This window comes from Dromaius novaehollandiae, chromosome 8, assembly GCF_036370855.1.
Source record: "Dromaius novaehollandiae isolate bDroNov1 chromosome 8, bDroNov1.hap1, whole genome shotgun sequence".
Taxonomy (NCBI): Eukaryota; Metazoa; Chordata; class Aves; order Casuariiformes; family Dromaiidae; genus Dromaius; species Dromaius novaehollandiae.
The window spans coordinates 22,919,806-22,939,303 of record NC_088105.1 but is presented as its reverse complement, the minus strand read 5'-3'; the positions used below and the strand labels follow the sequence as shown (position 1 = coordinate 22,939,303).

The following is a 19,498-nucleotide window of genomic DNA, read 5'->3' as shown; positions in this document are numbered from 1 at the left end:
CTGCTTAAAATATGACAAGTAATGTAATTATTCCAAAAATAGATGCTGACAGAACCAGGGCTGATCTTGAAAACACAAACATGACTGCCATACACTGTAGTTTATAAAAGTCACCCATTGTGTTTTAAGCAATCTTGCATATAAATATTAGAAACACAGTAATTTAGAATAACACAGTGTGTGACAGAGAAAGAGTAAGCACACAGCCAACTTTTATCTCTTTAAAGTAACCAGGAAGAGCTATGGTGAACAAGTAAATCCAAAATAGCAGTCTGGGTCGTACTCTGTACAAGACTCACGCTCCAAAGGGGGAGATCTGAAGGGGGGCAGGGCGGGGGGGGGGGGGGGGGGGAAGAAAATCAAGAACCTTACCAACATCAAGCAGTCATTCAGCAACAGCTCACTAGGCACTAAGCATTTTATACAAAAGTTCGTAGAAACAAATTATGTATGCCAAGAATACCAAGAAAACCTTGCAGGACTGCAGTTAGATCGCAACGATGATCTAACAAGTTAGCCTTTCTACACAGCAGTTCAGAGTTATTAGGAAAAACTCGGAGAATAAGTAGTACCAGGAATAAAAAGAAAAAAGAATTTCCTAACCAACTATTTGAAAACATTAACACTTACAGTAAGCAAAATGCACACTCTTCCAAAAAGAGCAAATGTTTAAAAGTCAGAAGTCTCACAATGAAGTTTGCATTAAAAATGCATGAAGAATTTGTTTGGAGAAACAGCTACAGCTGTCATCCAAGGCCAAATTAAGAAAAAGTATTCTGACAGATAACTGCTCAAACCTACATCCCTTTTGCCAGGCCCTTCCACAGTTTCCTACAACTCTAACACCAGCTCTTATCTCAGATTGTCAGCATCAGTGAAGGCTCTCAGACCCAGATTACATAAATGTATTTAGGTATCAGTTTTCTATCCATTTCCCCAAATAAGGTCAAGCAACAAGATTTTTTCTATTTCATCACTTCACCTATGCTAGTTTCTAAATTCATACTCAATGACAGAAAATTGCATCGAGTCATTCACTGGAATTTGAAACTGAAAACCCCTTTCTAGGGACAACATCCCAGTATTCCCATAAATAAGCACACTGCTCTTGCACTTGCCCAAAGTCTTTACCCTTCTTGTAACGAAGAATAAAACTCCCCGCTACACGTAATACTTTTTCAACGCTATGTACACCATTCCATCTAACAGCACGGCACCGCTAAACCACAGACCACAGCTGTTTCCAGCCTTCCTGCTGACAATCCCTGCAAGGAGAAATCCGTGTCCCCTGCCAAGGCAGCACAGAAATGAATCACTCTGGCTCTCCAAGGAGACATGTACCTCTGTCCCCTGAGGGCACAAAGGGAAGACTCAAGGTTTCACCTTCTGCCTCCTCCAGGGAAACTCGGGCTCCCCAAATCAGAACCAGAGCTATCGAGTTGTTGAAATTACTCCTTCTGCCTTTAATTACACCAAATAAATTCAGCAAGAATGATGGTGGATACTTTTACTGAGTGTTACCAGCTCCCGGAAACACCGATAAGTCCATACGAGCATGTGGTTTAACACCTGCCTGCTTTTTAGGTACATGATTTTCCTTAACTCGGCATTCTGGGAAGACCCAGGAAAAACAGAACCCTTAAGCTTTAACTGCTTTCTTTTCCTTTGGCTACTGGGACAGAGTCTCCTCAAGGCTCTCCTGAACAAATGTTTCTTTTAAGAACGGGTTATTGTCTAACTAGGGATAGCTCTGCAGGCCTGCAGCAGCCTCCCCTTCGGCTGGATGGATGATGCTCTGCAATCATCGAGTGTCTTTTCCTTTGCTACCCCTTACTGCTGTGGGAAAGGGATCACAGTCACCTGCTCGACTGTTTTGGGGGGGGGGGGGGGGGAGACAAAGACGGCCAGGGACATCACAGGCAAAAATCTTGAGGACACAGTGGTAACTAGCTACACGCAAGAAGACTTGCCATCGCCCTCTCACTACGCGTACACACCAACGCTACCTCCACTCCTTTCTGCACCATCTTGCCCCTGAACCACTAACGTTACAAAGTCGCTCTACCTGGCACCCTCTTCTGCTCCGTAACCCGCCGCAGCCAGGGCTACCCAGAGGCCACAGGGGTCCCACCAGAAGCCCAGACCCTGCTCCGCCGTCCTGCTGTGCTCAGCCCAGGCAGGCTCTGCCCTTTAGCTAACCGACCGCGGCTGGCAGCCCCCAGGCAGCAGGGCTCCTCGCTCTGCACACCTCCGCCAGCGGCCCCGCTGCACACAGAATCGCCTCCTCCCCATTGCCCGCATTTTCCAGAGAAATTCAAGCTACATTTCAAAAGTATAAGGGGTAACCTATGCGATCTGGGATACATGCCAAATCGTCAAGAACACCAGCAGCACCATCAAACCATTATTAATGGGTATGAGTGTGCAAGCAAAAACACATTAAGTCAATGCACTTTAAGAACAGTTTTTTTCCCCCTAGAGGAGTCTCACTCAAGAACCCGTCAGTTAATGCAGACGGAGAACACAAACCCAGCTCCCAGCCTTCTCCGAGGGACACCAACACCTTCCACAGAGGAAAGCCAGACTGGGAGTCACGCAGGCAGGATTAGGCCTACTTGGTCCTTTGTAGGACGGCATCAGGAAGCTCTGCCAGCACTCCAAGTCAAGTAGGCAGAAGCATGCTCCAAACTGGGTGTATTCGTTTAGGCTCCATGCGCCACGTTACAGCAGCCATGCTGTTTGTTTGTTCCCTGTTGGCCACAAGTCTTATATCCAGCTGACCATGAGCATGGGAAGAGTTCATTCACCTGTGCCTGCCAAAGGCTATGCAGAGACCTCCTAAATAAATGCATGAATTTTGAGACGGGAAATGCCAAGAGACAAGAAATTACCATAGACTTGCTCCTCTGCTGCACTTCAAATCTTCCAGAGTAAATGGTGCAACAGAAAGGACCAGGAATTCGCACCCACCTGGTCGGTCACCAGGCAAGGCACAGATGCGTGGCTGCTGCTTACCTGAAGCCACTGCAAAGATAATGTTTATATTGAGTTTATATACCAATACATATGATGTGCAGATTACATATACCAGTTAAAATACATAAAACTCAGCATGTCAGCTTTATGTTTAGTGTCTTTAATTAGCTGCTGATAACAGCATATTATTACTAACAAAGTGCAATATTGACTTTATATTGAGTTACTCAAAGGAATACTGTAGTGGAGTAGCATATTAAATATTTAAGTCAGGATAGTTGAAGAGACCACAGCATCCCACATTACATAGGATTATATAAATCCTTTTCCCTGTAGGTCCTTTGGTATTGTGCAGCACTTTACAATAAGCCCAGAAATGTTACCTCTGCATATTTTTGCATTTGCTAGACAATTTTCTTTTTAATATCTATCAGATTCCTTTGAAAAAAGTATGTCACTGTACACATTGGGTTGGGTTAATATCCGTATTCTGCACTTCCCTGAATTAGGAAGTGTGCATTAAAATGGTCAGCATCTTGATTGCCTGAAATACTGTCTCAAATATCCATACCACAAGACAAGGTAAAACACTGCAAGCCTTACACAAATACTGCTGTGTACATATTACATGCTCTCTAGCCTTTCTTCTCTTCAAAAAAAAGGAAAAGAAAAAGCACATGCAAAAGAATTGTCAGTGATACAGGAAACAGTCACATTCTCGTAACACTTTTATATAAAAAACATCTCACATACTTGGGACCGAAATTATAGATGCGGTTTTCAAGCCGATTACATAGCATTCCATGGACCCAGTTTACTGCTTGCTTCAAAAAGTTAATAGCATTGTAATATCCAAAGAACAAATTAACATGAGTCAGTCAATGACATGTGGGAGAGGTGGCTGATGAATCAGCCTGTTACCATGTTTCCTGACAATCTAAAATCCTAATTCAGGCCTCAAACATGGTTTCACTATGTATATGTTCTATTAGACAAATTCACCTAACTGATTTCTGCTGAAGTCTTTAACAAGAAGTACTGATTTACTCTCACAGTCCCCGTTTTTCCTGCAACATCAACTAACAGTAGCCAGGAATACCACGGCTAGCATTCCCTAGCTTCCATTTCATTGGATATTCACTAGTTCTCCAAGCCTTTATGGTATCAAGATTATAATTACATTGTGCAACTCCTCAACAATCAGAAAGCTTTCTGTAGTATCACTTAGTAAATGTGTTCTTTAAAACAGTGGTCGTCAGGCTCTAGCCTGCTGAGATTTTGATGGTCCTAACGTGCCTACAAAGAGAAGTTTAAAACAGCAAATTCACGTATATAACATAACAATAACGTACGATTTAAGGAGGTGACTGCTTCATTAAAAACACTGTACTGATCCGCTTATGACTTGGAGCAAAGGTTTCAGCCTTAGGAAGTCACACGAAGGATACACCAATCATTCACCAAATGGTACCAAGTTCCACTGACTTTCAAGAACAATTCCACCTCTTTAACTGCCTCGAAGCCTAGCGTGGTTTGTAGTCTGCCATATGCATGTTCCCACTATGCCAACAGACAAGACAAACCAAGATACTTTTGCAGACAGTTTGCTGTCCATATAAAGATGGTCCCTCACCAAACAAATTCCCCTTCGTCTGACATACCAAGCACAGCAGCCTTCAGGAGAGAGAAGCCCCCTTTGAATGCGAAGAGAACCCAGAAATGGTGCTTTTGTACAGGATGACTGAGAGCTCCTCAAAGCTGCAACAGAGGTATTCTGGTGCTGCAGAGGAAGAACGTTGAAGGACTACAGTAAATGCTTCAAAGTGGAACTTTTAAGTATTTTATTTGATTCTTTGTTCTCTTAGACCTCAGTTTTGAGAGCATCTCTCTATTTGGAGTTCAGAGTGTCAAGGTATGTGTATATATGCTTGGAAGATTGTCACCCTGGCTAATAGAAAAAGTGTGAAGAATCTCTGATTAATCAGTTTAAAAAAAAAAAAAAGCTCCTACAAAGTTAGTTTGCTTATGCATCAGATTGGCAGATTTAGAAATGTTACTGAATAAAATACAATTCAGTCATTTGACCAGAATAAGTATTGTCATCAGTTTCTAAAGAACTACACATACTGAAGGACACATTTACCAATATCTACCAAATATTTTACTCCTTTCTACAGATTTTACATTTCTACCTGTCCCTCAAGCTCTAAGTTCCTTAACATTGCCTCTAGCCAATTTCCTCCCAGAGAGCAGCCAGGACTAGCAACTAAAATACATTAGGGTAAAAATAAACAAACAAGCCAAAGTATATAAATACAGTCTACTGGAAGCCTTAGATCCATATCACAAAAGTGAAAAACAACTTAGTTGCATATTTTCAAATACTTAGTGTTCCATGATTAAGATGAATTTTTGGATGTAACTGACTGTGGGGGAAAGTAGAGAAAAAAATACTATATAGGGAGTTAAAGTGGTAAGGTTAAAAGGCTCAAATCTCTGATAACATGAAAACGTACCATTCCATGCAACGCTTGGTTTTATATACTGGCAAACCAAACGTTTTCTAAGTGCAATTCTTCTCTGTGTTTAAAGAGACTACATAAATTTATGTCACAATCTACAAGCTGGAATCACAATGCCCATCTCCTTTTTACCGAGTTGTGTATGGTCCTCTCAGGAGAGACTTCTGAAATGAAACTTGATGGAGAAACTGGAGAACAGAGGCATAGTCTTGTAGAAGATGGTAACACACCTATTAATTACATCCTGAAATTTAAAACAAATCAGACGGGTGAAAGGTTGGCAAGACCACACCTTCAGGACATTACTGCTTTTCCCTTAAGTAATCAGCAAAAAGGTCAACGTTCTATCAATTATACTCAAAAGTCAGATTAGTTTCTAAATGACTGGCTAGTAATTAGTTTACTTGCAAGTTATAAATTCATTACCACCTACAGCTGCAGATAGGATACGAGAAATAGAAGGTAAAGGTTTATAAAAGTGAGAAATGTAACCAATTTAGTGGCTTCCAAAGCAAGCAAGTCTTGGACTAAGCTATTCAGCAAGAGTAGCAGATTTAAACACAGGTGCATACACTGATAGCTTGTTCATCTAAGGAAATGCATGCCAGGATCTATGGTCTTTCTGTAATACTAAAGTTTGCCCACTCATTCACTTAGATCATGGAAACATCATCTTCACAAACATTTACAGTATAATTTGAAGCAAACATCCTTTTGTTGCAGTAGGAAGGTCTCTACACTACTGAAGCCTGTGACCGCCTTCCTGCGGGCTTTTTTAAGCACAGCACTTAAAGCAAACTCATTTTCTCAATTATTGGTGAAACAAAAGGGAGACGTCTCTTTAGAGAAATGACATGTTTACGTATCAACAAATGAAATCAATTGTTTTGATTCTTTTGACCACCAAGTCTTATGCTTTCGTTTGGAAATAAGGACAACCCCTCGCCCCCCTACATCTACACAGAGAGATATTGGTAGAAAAATTCAAGAAATCTCTCAATGAAACAATAAAGATGATTTTTAGTGTCAGTTTCACACCAAAAAGATTAGGTAAAAATTCTCAAATCTTTACCAGGGCCTACAACTATATCATTACAGAATTTTAACTTGCATTTGGCTACTTGTTTTTAGAAAGAGTGATTAGTTTTTTCTGAAGGATGACATATTTAATAAAGCTTCAGGTAAACCCCAAGAAGGTTCACCTCTAATGCAAAAGCAAGAAAATCCCCTTTGCTTAACAAACATTGGTCTTAGCTCTGGTGTTTCAAAAAACATTGAAGCTGGAATTCGTTTTTTACTATGTCTGCAAGTAGTCTGCTGTTAAAACTACATATAATCAAGAATACCTCTAAAAGGACAGAGATGTAGAACTAACTTCTAGGTAACATCACTCTACAAAGCCCTTGCAGAAGGTAGGCATCTAGCAAATAACAGAGCTGTTAGTTTTTGACACTCATTTTAAGCCATATGCAATAGTAGTACTCTTTTACAAAGAAAATCACAGTAAGCCACTTGCTCTCATACCATCCTATTAGTTACAGGAGCACTATCAACTTGCAGCAACAGCAATCCACTACTACAAGTTTGGCCCCATCTGCCAGTCTGAAGAAACCGAGTTGAAGAAAAAACACACAGCTAGTGCAGCATAAGATACTGGTGAGTCAGAATTATTACTGTGATAATACAGAATTATACTGCTTAAATGATATTTCAGAAAAACATCAAGAACATGTTATGATGTTCTCAAGCAGGCATCTAATACTAAACTGGAGAATCGTGAAAATTCAGTCACAGCAATAACGCCTTAAAAAAAACCTCAAGAACCCATTGCAACAGAACCCATTATACCTAGTACCCAAACACTAAGCCTTTTTAAAAAGAAGAATAAAACTGTAGATGTAAAAATAAATCAAAATTTACTGCAAAACAAGATAGATTAGACAGGATAGGTATTTTAAGAACAAAACTCAGAAGATAAGTAAAATTTGTTCAGACAAAAGAAGATATTTGGTGGTGGCTCCTGGCTGCTTTTCGAGTTGGAAACTAATACAAAAAGACTGAACGTCCACAGTCATTCTACAACACCACCTTACCTGGAGTCCCAAATAGAGCCCAGCCCCAGTATTGTCCTTCGGTCCTGAATACACAGCAATTGCCTCACGAGGACTCAAAGATTACTTCTAAGGAAAACCAGCAAACAAAATTGATAGCTATGGAGCCTGAAGTAACACGAGGACCACTACCATCGTGTCCAAAAGGAAATCACATCTTTCACTGCTCAAACCCTACAGCAGGCTACACGTTCCCGATCCCTCTGCCAAACACCACTTCATTGCTACCCAAATAGCCTCCAGAGGCCACAGGAAATGGAACAACATTAACTAAGGAAAACCTGCACAAAAAACTAGAATTCACTAAATCACTTCTGCCTCTACCTTGTGAGCACGTAGCTTCTGTTAAAATGCATGCACACACAACAACAAACATCTCACACACGTATGTGAAACCGAGCTAAGCAAAACAAGTCCCCCCTACACAATTATTAAGCCTCCTTCCTAACTGCCAGCACCCATTTATTCTAATCACCACTCCTTTCAGGAGGCAACGAGGTGTACTTTTTTGTTTAGCTGTAGACATTTAAGCAGACAGGACTACAGTGAAAGCAAGACAGCGTTCCCCATACAAATTAATCCAAAATTTAGCAACAGATAATGTTGGCACAGACAGATAAGACAAGGCATGCCAAGGCAATTCAGCATGCCATTTATAAACTAAAGTGACATTATATTCAAGAACTTCAGAGAACACATCTAACAACTCAAAGTTACATGCTGCTAAAATAAATTACAAAGAGTAGATACAACTATTTTTTAATCAGGCCTTGGAAAACTGAACTAGAGTGTGCAATCAAGGCAAACAACACAGGCTGCTCCAGAAAAGAACGCTTATAAAGAAGACTTGCTTCCCTCACTTCCCAGCTTCCAAGATTACCAGCTGAAAGGGCTTTTTCTTTTTAAGCGAGAATTTGACACTTAAAACATTACATAAAATATTCAATTCTGCTGTTGCAGAATCGCCTGTTCCTTCACAAAAGCGGCGCCCCCAAAGAGCCGAGCTCAGGAAGTCCCCACGCCCCAGCGTGTGGGAAGCGCGGGGAGCCGCAGGGAGGAAGCTGGCGGCTCTGCTCCAGCCTTCGTCTGCGAACATCTGCGCAGGGCCGGGCAGCCCCTCGGGGACACGCGCCACAGCTGCTCTCGGGCCGCTTTATCAAATTCGGGCAATGCTGATTCATAACACCGAGTGTTTTCTTCCTGACCGTGTCTCTCTCTCACCAGCCTTCTGTATTTTCTCTCCTTGCTCTTCTTACTTGAAGCAGAATTAAGACCTAAATATTTAGGAATAAGTCTGAAATCTTGATCTCTATGTATGTAAACATAGGGCTGCGCAGCCATGATCAGAGCAGAAACTACAGATGGAAAGAGCACAAGAGAAAAACAGGTACTGCCCACCAGAAAAGCAAACAAGCACAGTTACCTTCTCCATTAACCCATAAAATAAAGCCAACGTGTGTATGCACAAAAAAAGTACAGAGTTTCTTCACAAGTACTTCTGGAGATAAGTCCGACACTGACTACTTTCGGGTCCTCCCCGTATGAGCACGGCTCCCTTCTAAGCCTTCCGCGACCCGGGAAGGAAGGAGCCATCCCGGGGCGATGGGAAATACGCTTCACTACGGTGTGTTTCAGCCCCAGGCGATGCTGGAAGTCCGCAGCAGCACGCCAGCGCCCCGGGCTGCTGCCGAGCGGCTCCCCGACGGGCAGCGCAGGAAACCGGCAGGAAGCATGTGCAAACACACGACACCGGCAACGAAATCCGAAATAAACACCGGCGACCCCGCTGACTTTCCGCCCCCGTTACGTAAGGCGGCTCCGGCGGGCGCCGCGCAGGCTGCTGCCGCGCCGGGCAACCGGCCGCTGGGGCAGCAGGAAACGCGGACGCCCTCGGTTCCCCGCGACCGCCCCGCGAGCAGCCACGCCGCCCGGGCCGCAGGGCCGCCCCGCGCCCTCCCGCCGCGCCCGCAGGGGCCGCCGGGCCGGGGCAGCCGCCCGGCCTCCCGCAGCGCCGCCCGCGGGCAGCGCCCGGGCCCGGCCCCCGCCGCGCCTCACCTTGGGAGCGCTGGCCGGGGGAGGGAGGTGCGAGCATCGGCTTCGCGGCAGCCCGCCGCCGGCCCCCGCGGCGCTGCGCTGCGCTCCGGCCCGCCCGCCCGCGCCCCCTCCCCCGCCGCGGCTCGCCGCCGGCCCCGGCAGCCGGGCCACGTCCCCGCCAGCCGCGGCGCGCACGCGCACAGCCCGCGCCGCCCCTCCCCCCGCCGCAGGGCCGCCCGCGCCGCCGCCGCCGCCGCCACGGGCGGGCCGGGCCCGGGGCCGCTTCGCTCGCTGCCTCCCGGGACGGCGCGGCGGGGCGCTGCGCCCAGCGCGTTACCGCTGCCCTCGCGGCCCCAACCGGCGCTCGCCTCCGCGGCCCCGGGGCGCTCCGCCACTCACGGGCGCCACGGTGCCGAGCAGCCGCCGCCGCATCTCCTCGGAGCGGCGCGGCCGGGTTTCGTGCCTGCTCCCCTCGGGGCGGCCTCCACGTCGGGACCCCCTCAGCGCCGTCCGCGCCGGCGTGGCGTTGGGTGACGCAGCTCCAGCAGCGCTGCAGGCGGCCGGGCCCTCGCTCGCTGCAGGCCTGAACTGTGCCTGGGCCCAAAGCCTGCCCTGTTAAGCAAACAGCAGAAAGACTCCCCAAAACAGCCCAGAGCCCCAGAACGAGCCCACTTGCCACCATATTCCTACAGCGAAGAGCAGAGGCTCCAGGACAACAGCATACAGAAGCTGTGGTTCATAAAGCTGCTTCTAAAAGCTTTACCAAAAGCTCTGAAGACCACCATCGCCACCCGGACACACGCTATCGCCAGGCCACCTCATAGCCAGGCAGGTGAGACAACGCCATGCTCTGAGGCCGGCTGGGCGCAGCAGCACCGGGGGTGGGAGGCAGGTCCCCGTCGTATCAGCATGGCTGCCGCTGCGGCAGGACAGCCACCACACAGCTCGTGCCCATGGGCCCCTTCCACGGAGGGGACACCCATCAGGGCCAGCTGCCCCACAAGCAAGCCCACCACCAAAACAGAGAAACAGCAACAAAGGGGGGAAAAACCCCAAACAAACATACTTTTTCCTACTTACAAGCATTACCTGTAAGAAGCATTTTATTACAGCACTGCTAATCTTAGCTTTTACCTCAACAAATTCAGAGCCTCTAGGAACAGCAGCCACTGCTCCAACAAACATTTTCAGCCTAGGGGAAGGAGTGATTTTCGCCTGCACTTGTAGCCCCTGGGGGGGGGGGGGTGGCGGCCTGCACACCTGGCCCCCCTCTGCCCTCCGGTGCCATGGGCAGCAAAGGTGGGGGGGGGGCAGGGGCTGACCTCGGGGTGCTGAGCTAGTTTAGCAGCAAAAAGCCTTCCTGCAAAGAAGGGCAAGGAATTGGCTTTTTTTTTCTCTTGTTCAATAGCAAGACTAATGGATTCTTGCTTCCGGCACCAATAATCACAGGTGTTTCACATCAAAGTAAACAATTCCCCCGTGGAAGGACCCTTATGTGAGAGCATGCGTTTGTTTGATGGAGATTAGTTAAGAGCCTGTGCTCTGCAATGGTTATTTTTGTGCGAAAATGGAAAACTTGATAGACTAAGCTTCAGACTTAGAGGTGGATAAATAATTTCTGAAGCTAGCAAGAAGGTATGGAATCACATCAGTACTTGCCTGATACAGGAAAGCACTATTATTTTGTTCCTCCTCTTTTCTGGTTATTTATAGCAAATTAATGATTTTTATCACTAGCAACAAGTAGTTATTAATGATAACGTAGCAGTCTGTGTATAACAAGTAGGGGTTTTTTTAGTAAGGTGAATGAGGACAATCAAGTGTGTCTGGAACAAAGGTGCTGTTTTGTGCATTTTTTCCAAAAATGCTAAGAAATTCGACAGTACCAGACCTGTTTGTCCCGGTATATATGCAACTAGTGGTAACATCGCCTTGTTTTTTTTTTTAAACCAAGCATCAATTTATCTGAGCATTTATAATTTATTTTAGGAACACCATTCAGCTGGGCTTTGGTTGGTTTAATTTTTGCACTACTTACTGTTCGATTAGCTTCCCCAGTGGAATGAAGAGTATTAACATCCTATAACGTTGCCATAACCGGGGCTACTTTTACGATCAAACCGGCTGATTTCTCTGTTGCAGAAGGCCCTGTGCTCGCTACCAGCCGCCCCGGCAGGGGAAGGCGGCGGGCTGCCGCGGTCCCCCCGGCCGGCAGAGGGCGGCGGCGCGGGCGGTGGGGGGCGGCGGGCCGCGCTGCCCCGCCTCGCCGCGCGGCGCCGCCCGGGCTAGGAGCTGCGGCTGCGCGGCGGGCGCGGCCTTTTCCCCCCTGCTGCCGCGGCAGGCGTTGTGCGGAGCGGGCCCCGGCCTAGGCCTAGACCGGACAGTACCTGGCACGATGGTCAGTACCGGCCGCCGCGGGCCGCGGGCGCCCCCCGCCGCGCCCCCCGCCGCGCCGCGCGCCGCCGCCCGCCCGGATGGAGCCCGATTGGCGCGGGCCGGGTCGGGCCGGCGGCGGCTCCAGCGTGGCCTAATGGCTGCCGGCAGCGGCGGCGCGGCCCCGCTGCCCCCCGGGCCCTGCTCCCCGCCGGGCCGGGCCGGGGCCCGGTGTGACGGAGCGGCTGCCTCGGCGCGGTGTCGGGGTGGCTGCGGGCGCGGGTCGCGCTGCGCAGCCCCGCGGAGAGCCGCGCGCGGGGCGGGAGCGCCGGGAGGCCGCCGGCTTGGCTCGGCTGGGCTCGGCTCTCCGCCCGCAGACGCGTAGCTCGCCGGCGGCGCCGCGGGTTTTCTTGAGAATCCTTGTGAAGCTGCGGGGAAAAACGTGCCTTGCTTTCTGTGAGAGGGCTGTGAAGTCTGTTTTTCTCCTTATTATGGCTTTTAAATTTGAACATATGAGAAAACTAGTTATTTATGTTCTCGCTATGGTTTTATTCATAGCTGGCTTAATTTAGTTAGAATGGCCATTGGCTTACTTGGTTATACGTTAATAACATCTAGTTATATTTCTTATTCAAGGGGTTTGTGAAAGTTGTCAAGAATAAGGCCTACTTCAAGCGATACCAAGTGAAATTCAGGAGAAGAAGAGGTATGGTTAAATTTTCTGTAACATATAAGACACTGATGGGTATTCCTACCTTTCCTACACACTTTCCACACTGTAATTCTTGTTTTTTAGAGGGAAAAACGGATTACTATGCCCGTAAGCGTTTGGTGATTCAAGATAAGAACAAGTATAACACCCCTAAATACAGGATGATTGTGCGTGTTACCAACAGAGACATCATCTGCCAGGTAAGGTCTGCAGTGTTTGCCCCTTGGTTACTAACCTGCCTAAAGTGAAATAAAGAGTGCTTTAACGAAGGGGAGGGTGGGGTGGAGAGAGCTCTGGGTTTTTTAGGCCTGATCTAAGCAGCTTTTATATTGTAGCATGGTTTGTCAGAGCAGAACAATTCTTAACTTCGACACAACTTCTGTAATAGAGTGCACTAATGATACAAATTACTAGTGTCAGCATTCTTGAACAAAGTTTTTTGTAGTATAAGATTTTACTCTTTTAATGATATTGAGATGTGTAGAAGGTTTTAGGGAGGAGAAAAAGATCTCTCTGTTTTCCTTACTGTCTTTAAACGCTTTGAGAAGAGGGCTTTTTTTACTTCTCTGAGGACGGCTAAGTTGACTGTGTGGCCTGTCAACATGCATTTACTATTATACTATCTCAAAAGGTGCCTTCTTTTTCCAGAGGCTTTTATCATGATGTTATGGGGATCTTATGAAGCAGATATGCGTTACGGTAGCTTTCCTGTGAGATTAGAGGAGACTGTTAAATAAGCATAGTAGGCATCTTTTTGTGGGTATTAAGTATGCAGTTGTATGTTGCAGCATCTGATGCAGTTCCTTGCTGTGGTTCACTTTCTCAGATTATTTTCAAAATGTTCTGATCAATTTTGAAGCTGAAGATTTAAGTTTGTTTTATCATAAATATGTTTTGTTAAGCTTAAAACTAAAGCATTTATTTGTAGTTTCATTCTTCACAGAATATTCTATCTGTAGATAACAGTAAAGAATGACATTTTTACAGTCAGTTCAGACTAAACTATATGACCTTGAAGAGACTATTTTATCTTTCAAACTCAAAATAAAAATCAGTGGCAGGTGTTTATATCTGACTGATAGTCCCTTTGCAGTATGTAGGAACCCTGCAAGAAGGGGGGCAGCTTTTGGATGCAGAGAGGAGGTGTGGGGAGTGAAAGGGAGAAGGTTCTGCATGTGAAAGGAACAATAGAAACAGATCTGATATTGCTGCTGTCTCACAGGAGACCCCTGAGATTGACAGTCTCAGACCTGTTAATAGAAATCTTTCCATAAGGTTAGTATCAGTATTATCCCAAATGTTATATTAGATGCTTTTGCTTATTTCAGAGGTGTATTGTATGTTGTGTTATGTGAGAATTATATGTAGAAAGTGGGACGGAGTCCACCCATACCTGTAGTAATCCTTTGAAAGGTTGCTTTTGTAGACAGTTTTGTGGCCTCTTGATATAGGTGGAGAGGTAAATAAACAAGTTCTTGCTGACATTTACTTCCCCTGGTCTGATTTGGATTTGAATTCTTTGCTCCTGTAATTGAGGTCTACAAGAAATGCATTTAAAAATGAAAAAGAAACAAAAAAAAAAACTTGTGAGCTGGGGTGTGAAGATTGGCAGTTTGTTGGACATGCGTGTACAGAATTCCTATTGGCTTAAGTAGATGTCAAAAAAAAAAAAAAAAAAGGAAAATTGAGCCCAAAATTGTTGTGGGAACCTAATGCTTGTTTTGTTGCCAGATTGCCTATGCAAGGATCGAAGGTGACATGATCGTTTGTGCTGCTTATGCCCATGAGCTGCCAAAATATGGCGTGAAGGTTGGTCTGACCAATTATGCAGCAGCATATTGTACAGGTCTGCTGTTGGCACGCAGGGTAGGTATCTATGAAATTGTCTAGGAATAATTGCTGTGTTCTGTTTTTCTTACAAAAAAACCCCTTTCTTAAATGGCTTGTTAGTATAGATAACTGTCGACTTCTCTGAATATTAACTTTTGCTCTTTACTATATAGATTTGATGGCCTTTTATGACTGTAAGGTCACAGTGAGAACTGTGACAACGTGCAGAGTTTCAGCTCCAGCAGCTAGTTCTTAAGTCTCTGCACTTGGGTTTAGCAGAGGGAGAGAATCGGGATAAAAGCATAAGAAATATACCTTACAGAGTTTGAAAACGTGCAAGCAGGATGCATCCATTTTCCGTGTGAGCTCATGAGTAAGTCTAAGCGTACTTGTGTACCTGCTGGAACAAGATGTTGAAATGTAAACAGGCACGCTTACCATGATTGTAATTATAAGTGTTACCATGAGTATGGAGTGCATAATTTTTGAAAAGGAAATTTTCAAAGCATGAAGATTCTACTGCAAATTTGTGTTCTATGCTGGTGGTAGTTCTTCATTTCTTTGATAAAGGGAAAGAAGTTCGGAAGATGTGAGTTTTGTTTTGTTTTTGTTTCCCCCCACCACAGCTTCTGAATAAATTTGGCCTTGATAAGATCTATGAAGGCCAAGTCGAAGTGACTGGTGATGAATACAATGTGGAAAGTGTGGATGGAAAGCCTGGTGCTTTCACATGCTACCTGGATGCAGGTCTTGCCAGAACTACCACTGGAAACAAAGTCTTTGGTGCTCTGAAAGGTGCAGTGGATGGTGGTCTATCCATCCCTCATAGGTAATTCAGTCTGTTTTGAAAAATCCTTTTAGAGTTACCTGAAACTTTTCTTTATATGACAGTCTATTTATATTGTTGCTTTTATGTTGAAATAATTTTGTTACAGACCTGGTAGTGATTATTTAGCCTAGGTTGTCTGCCTCCCCCCACCCCAAATAGGCACAATTCTGCTAGTGCTGTTAGGAATCTTGGAGTATCAAGAGGTGCTGTTAAACTTCTAGAAACTGGATAAAACAGCCGCCTTGTTGCTTGTACTTTAAAACCATCCAGTGACTGAATACATTTAAGTAAAGATCTTTTAATATTGAATATTAATATTTGGTATGTTGAGTCTTTAGCAAAGTGTATGTATATATTAATTTCACCTTGAAAAACTGTACATACCAGGTGCAAAACAACCATTGGCACTTCCCACAGTTGTAAAAATAATTGTAAGTCTGAGCAGTCTACCTGCACTTCAAATTTCCATGTAGAAGTTTTGACAGTTCCTGTCATGGGCTATGAACGACTGAGTCAAGATTTCTGGCAGCATTATCTAACATTGATATTACAGTTGGCTGCTTCTTTCTGATAGCTACAGTGGAAAAAATTCTGAGAGTTGTTGTATAATTCTGTACCCTCTCCCATGTTTATCCTATACTTTCTTGACTCGCTGTCCGCTTTTTGTGACTTAGCTGCTATGTGATGATACCCCAATGACTGAGCATTCTGTAGTTGGTCCTCAGTTTGTATATGATGTACTGCATTGTTTCAAGACGGGACTGATAGCAGCTGAGATGAACTTAAAACTTCAATTTCTCAATTTTCTTAATCTTTCCATTTTTAATTAGAATTTTTATTCTGGTCCTATTCTGTCTGTAGGAAAATATGATGTATCAGTCATTTCTTTGTTTACTAGACAACCTGGTGGAACCTAGTTTCCGACCTGGAACATTAGACAACATGTCTTACTCTAACTGTAACTGCTATTTCACAGTACCAAGCGTTTCCCTGGTTATGATTCTGAAAGCAAAGAATTTAATGCAGAGGTTCACCGCAAGCATATCATGGGCCAAAATGTTGCAGATTATATGCGTTACCTGATGGAGGAGGATGAAGATGCTTACAAAAAACAGTTCTCCCAGTACATAAAGAACAATGTAACGCCTGATGGGGTAAGACTTGCCTGGCTGGCTCTCTTCCTTGTGCATTAGTAGAGATGCTAATAACGGTCTTGCTTAGGGACTTCTCTAGTAATGCAAATAATCTTGATATGTAAAATAGTAACGTGATTCATATGGTATGCATCCATGCAAAGAAAAATATGCTTCCCATCCATAAGGGTTCTGTAGCATATCACAGGGCTCTTGAAAGTGAGATTTTTTTTTTTCCTGTTTTGATGCCTAATGTTCTACCTATAAATCTGAGCTTATAGAATTGCACCCTAAGACAGGCCATGTATTTTTTTTTTGCTAATATGGAAACTAGCTCAAAAAGTTCCTGTGCTTGGCTACCTGCTCGTTCCTAATCCTGCAGCACAGCCTGTTCTTTTCTCATCTGTGATGGTTTTAACTGTGAGGATGTGTTCTACACTGGATTGGTTTTATGGGTTGTGTGACCCTATAGGTAGTTTTACATGTCAGGTGAATACAGAAAATCCCAAGATGGCTCTGTTGCAGAAGCAATTTTTTCGTGAAGCTACATACTGAGTACAGTACACCTGATTTCAGTGCTACATTCAGTTTTTGAATAGTTTGCATAAAACACTTTCTAAAAGAGGTGTAACACTGACCAACCGTCCTCTTTCTCAGTGTAAAAGCAAACTTCTTTCAAAGGGTTTATTTTCTTGTCTGTAACACTCCTGCCTGGTTTCCCCCACTAGCAGTCCTGCAGCTTGGAACAAGCATTCTCATGTCCCTTTTTAGGCTATGGAGAACTAATGTCTTTCTTTATCCCTTTATGGCTTTTTTTAAAACTTACTGCAACTAATTGGTTGTAATTTAATCTTTTTTAAGAAGAATTAACACTGCATTGTAAATGCCAATTTCATGTATTTTACTAAACAAACAATACTTGTTGCTTGTATTGCAGTTAAGTGTGTCTAGCGCTTATGTCAATAAAAAGAAACTTACTCTTTCTACATCTATGAAATTTGGGGTAGCTGGGATATAGTGGTCTTAATTAACTAGAAGCAAACATCTTCTTAAAGCCATAGTTGTCTTTGGAACAGAGCAGCAGCCAGACTGTGGGATCCTCTGGTAGGTTCTGCTGTTGATCTCTGTAACTGGACAGATTGCTTCCATTTTCCTATTATAAATGTTAAAATAATACTTTCTGAAGTGCTGTGACCTGCTGCCCAAAGTTTTGTATGTGCTAGTACTGTATGAGCTGTCAGAAGTGATTGCTTGAGCGTAGCCTCTTCTGATGTATTTCTGTTGTTGCCACGTGACTGCCGCCATGGAGATGATGCAGACATTGTCTTGATTCTTGTGAGGCTTGTTGATCTGTACTGTTTTCACAATTTCTTCCACTCTTCCTCTTAGTAAGCAGCTCTGTAATGTGCACTAGTAGGATCTGATAAGTGGTAAGATTGCATATCTGCAGACAGGGCCTGTGAAAATAAATTTGGTTTAATGCAAGTAAGAGTTAAGTCTTCAGAGAGATTAGCTATGTAACAAAGGAAAAATTAAGTATTTTATTCTAGGCAGAAGTAGAATAATTTTCTATACTGCCTTTTAATTTAAATGTAGGGAAATGTCGGGCATTGAAAACAGGCTTCAGTAAAGATAGTATTTCAACTGCAGGATGCTAGCCTGTACTTAAGAGACTTTAAGCAGTCTGTAGTTACTCCTAGGGCCTTCGTTCCATATCTGTAAAATAAGAATAAAAATAGCTCTCTATGGTTGTGTCTAAGCTGTGCAGTTTTTACATACTTAAATATGTTGTGACAGCAATCTGTACGAAGAAAAGGTTTTAGAGGCAACCATAAGCAATTACAGGCTGTATTGTGCTGAAACCTATATTACAATCTGTATTGTGATGAAACGTGTTCCTAGTGACCACTTCGGTAAAGGCATCTTGTTTCTTGCTACAGTCCTGCAAGTAGACTGCTGTGAGAACTTATCAGCTGCTTTTTCTGTTTGTTTGTTTTAGATGGAAGAAATGTATAAAAAGGCTCACGCTGCTATACGGGATAATCCAGTCCATGAAAAGAAACCCAAGAGAGAAGTCAAGAAAAAGAGGTAAAACTTTTTCTCTCTGTAAGATGACCATGACCTCTTTGTTAAAGAGATCTTAGACAAGTCATTCATACTGCAGTTAAGTGTCAAAACTCATGTCTTTCAGAACAGATTAAGATATCTCCATGTCAGGAGTTAAATTTTAGATTTTTCATTGCTGAAGTTAAGAGCCATTAACTATCTTGAAAACAAAAGTAAAAACTAGAGCATGTCAGTGGCCTGAAAAACTGGAACATTATTTTAAGGATGTATTTTCAGATCTTAATGCTTTCAGTGGAAAGGTTGCTTCTCTTCAGGAGAGGCAGGCTGACTCATCTATCAGTACTAAAACTACTTTGATTTTCAGGGTCTGGGAGAAATAAAGGACACAGCAAGTCTAGTGTAACAGGATCTTGATATGTTGTCTCTCTGTACTCTAGTTATTAAGAGTACTGAGTTTATCCCTTGAGGAATTAAACTTCTGCAGTTCAAACATCCTATGTTGTGGCCCAACTACCACCTTAAATCCTGCATATTGCAGGAAGTAGGAATATGTTTTAGGCATAGTATTCTTAATCACAGTCCTGGTGTACTGTTTTTTGACATCCTATTTTGCTTATTTCTACTCTGGATATCTTATACTGTACTTACATTGCAGATGGAATTGTTCCAAGATGTCCCTTGCCCAGAAGAAAGATCGTGTTGCTCAGAAGAAGGCTAGCTTCCTCAGAGCCCAGGAGCATGCAGGCGATAGTTAAGATGACTTCCACAATTTTCTATCAAGCTTTGGAAAAAGTGACAATAAATTTATTGAGTAAGCAACTGTGTAAGACTGGCTTATTAATATATTCTGATGAAGTTCTCTGTATCTTTATAAGCCTGTTACTCTGTAGCCTTAAATATTTTTTTCTTCA

General features: G+C 44.0%; 2 protein-coding genes and 1 non-coding gene across 11 annotated transcripts in view; 2 read left to right on the top strand and 1 right to left on the bottom strand.

The window, feature by feature from the left end:
- Positions 1-10,212, bottom strand: part of EVI5 (ecotropic viral integration site 5) — an 88,397-nt gene extending 78,185 nt beyond the window's left edge. For 5 of the 9 annotated variants that reach the window (XR_010390198.1, XR_010390199.1, XM_026116439.2 and 2 more), the window contains exon 1: positions 10,043-10,211. Coding sequence is in view for 6 of the 9 variants with exons in the window: in XM_026116439.2 (XP_025972224.1) it covers positions 10,043-10,075 (33 nt within the window). In the remaining 3 variants the exon portion in view is untranslated. Of the gene's footprint in view, positions 1-2,891; positions 2,910-9,032; positions 9,189-9,664; positions 9,865-10,042 lie in introns of those variants that run through there. The other 4 variants (XM_026116441.2, XM_064515915.1, XM_026116440.2 and 1 more) reach the window with 4 other exon arrangements.
- Positions 10,213-11,885: 1,673 nt separating this feature from the next.
- Positions 11,886-19,406, top strand: RPL5 (ribosomal protein L5). Its single transcript, XM_064515917.1, has 8 exons — positions 11,886-12,041; positions 12,653-12,722; positions 12,813-12,928; positions 14,460-14,594; positions 15,185-15,387; positions 16,364-16,541; positions 18,520-18,608; positions 19,243-19,406. The coding sequence occupies exons 1-8, from the start codon at positions 12,039-12,041 to the stop codon at positions 19,340-19,342; spliced, it is 894 nt and encodes a 297-aa protein (XP_064371987.1). The 5' UTR covers positions 11,886-12,038; the 3' UTR covers positions 19,343-19,406.
- Positions 16,064-16,159, top strand: LOC112993177 (small nucleolar RNA SNORD21). The gene has a single exon (XR_003261673.1). It is a non-coding gene; the product is annotated as a small nucleolar RNA SNORD21 (small nucleolar RNA).
- Positions 19,407-19,498: the final 92 nt, after the last annotated feature.

Bases quoted from the DNA above. Each gene is read 5' to 3' on its own strand.
- RPL5 (XM_064515917.1), top strand. The intron at 12,929-14,459 runs GTAAGGTCTGCA...TTTTGTTGCCAG, and splicing joins ACAGAGACATCATCTGCCAG to ATTGCCTATGCAAGGATCGA. The intron at 15,388-16,363 runs GTAATTCAGTCT...GCTATTTCACAG, and splicing joins GGTCTATCCATCCCTCATAG to TACCAAGCGTTTCCCTGGTT.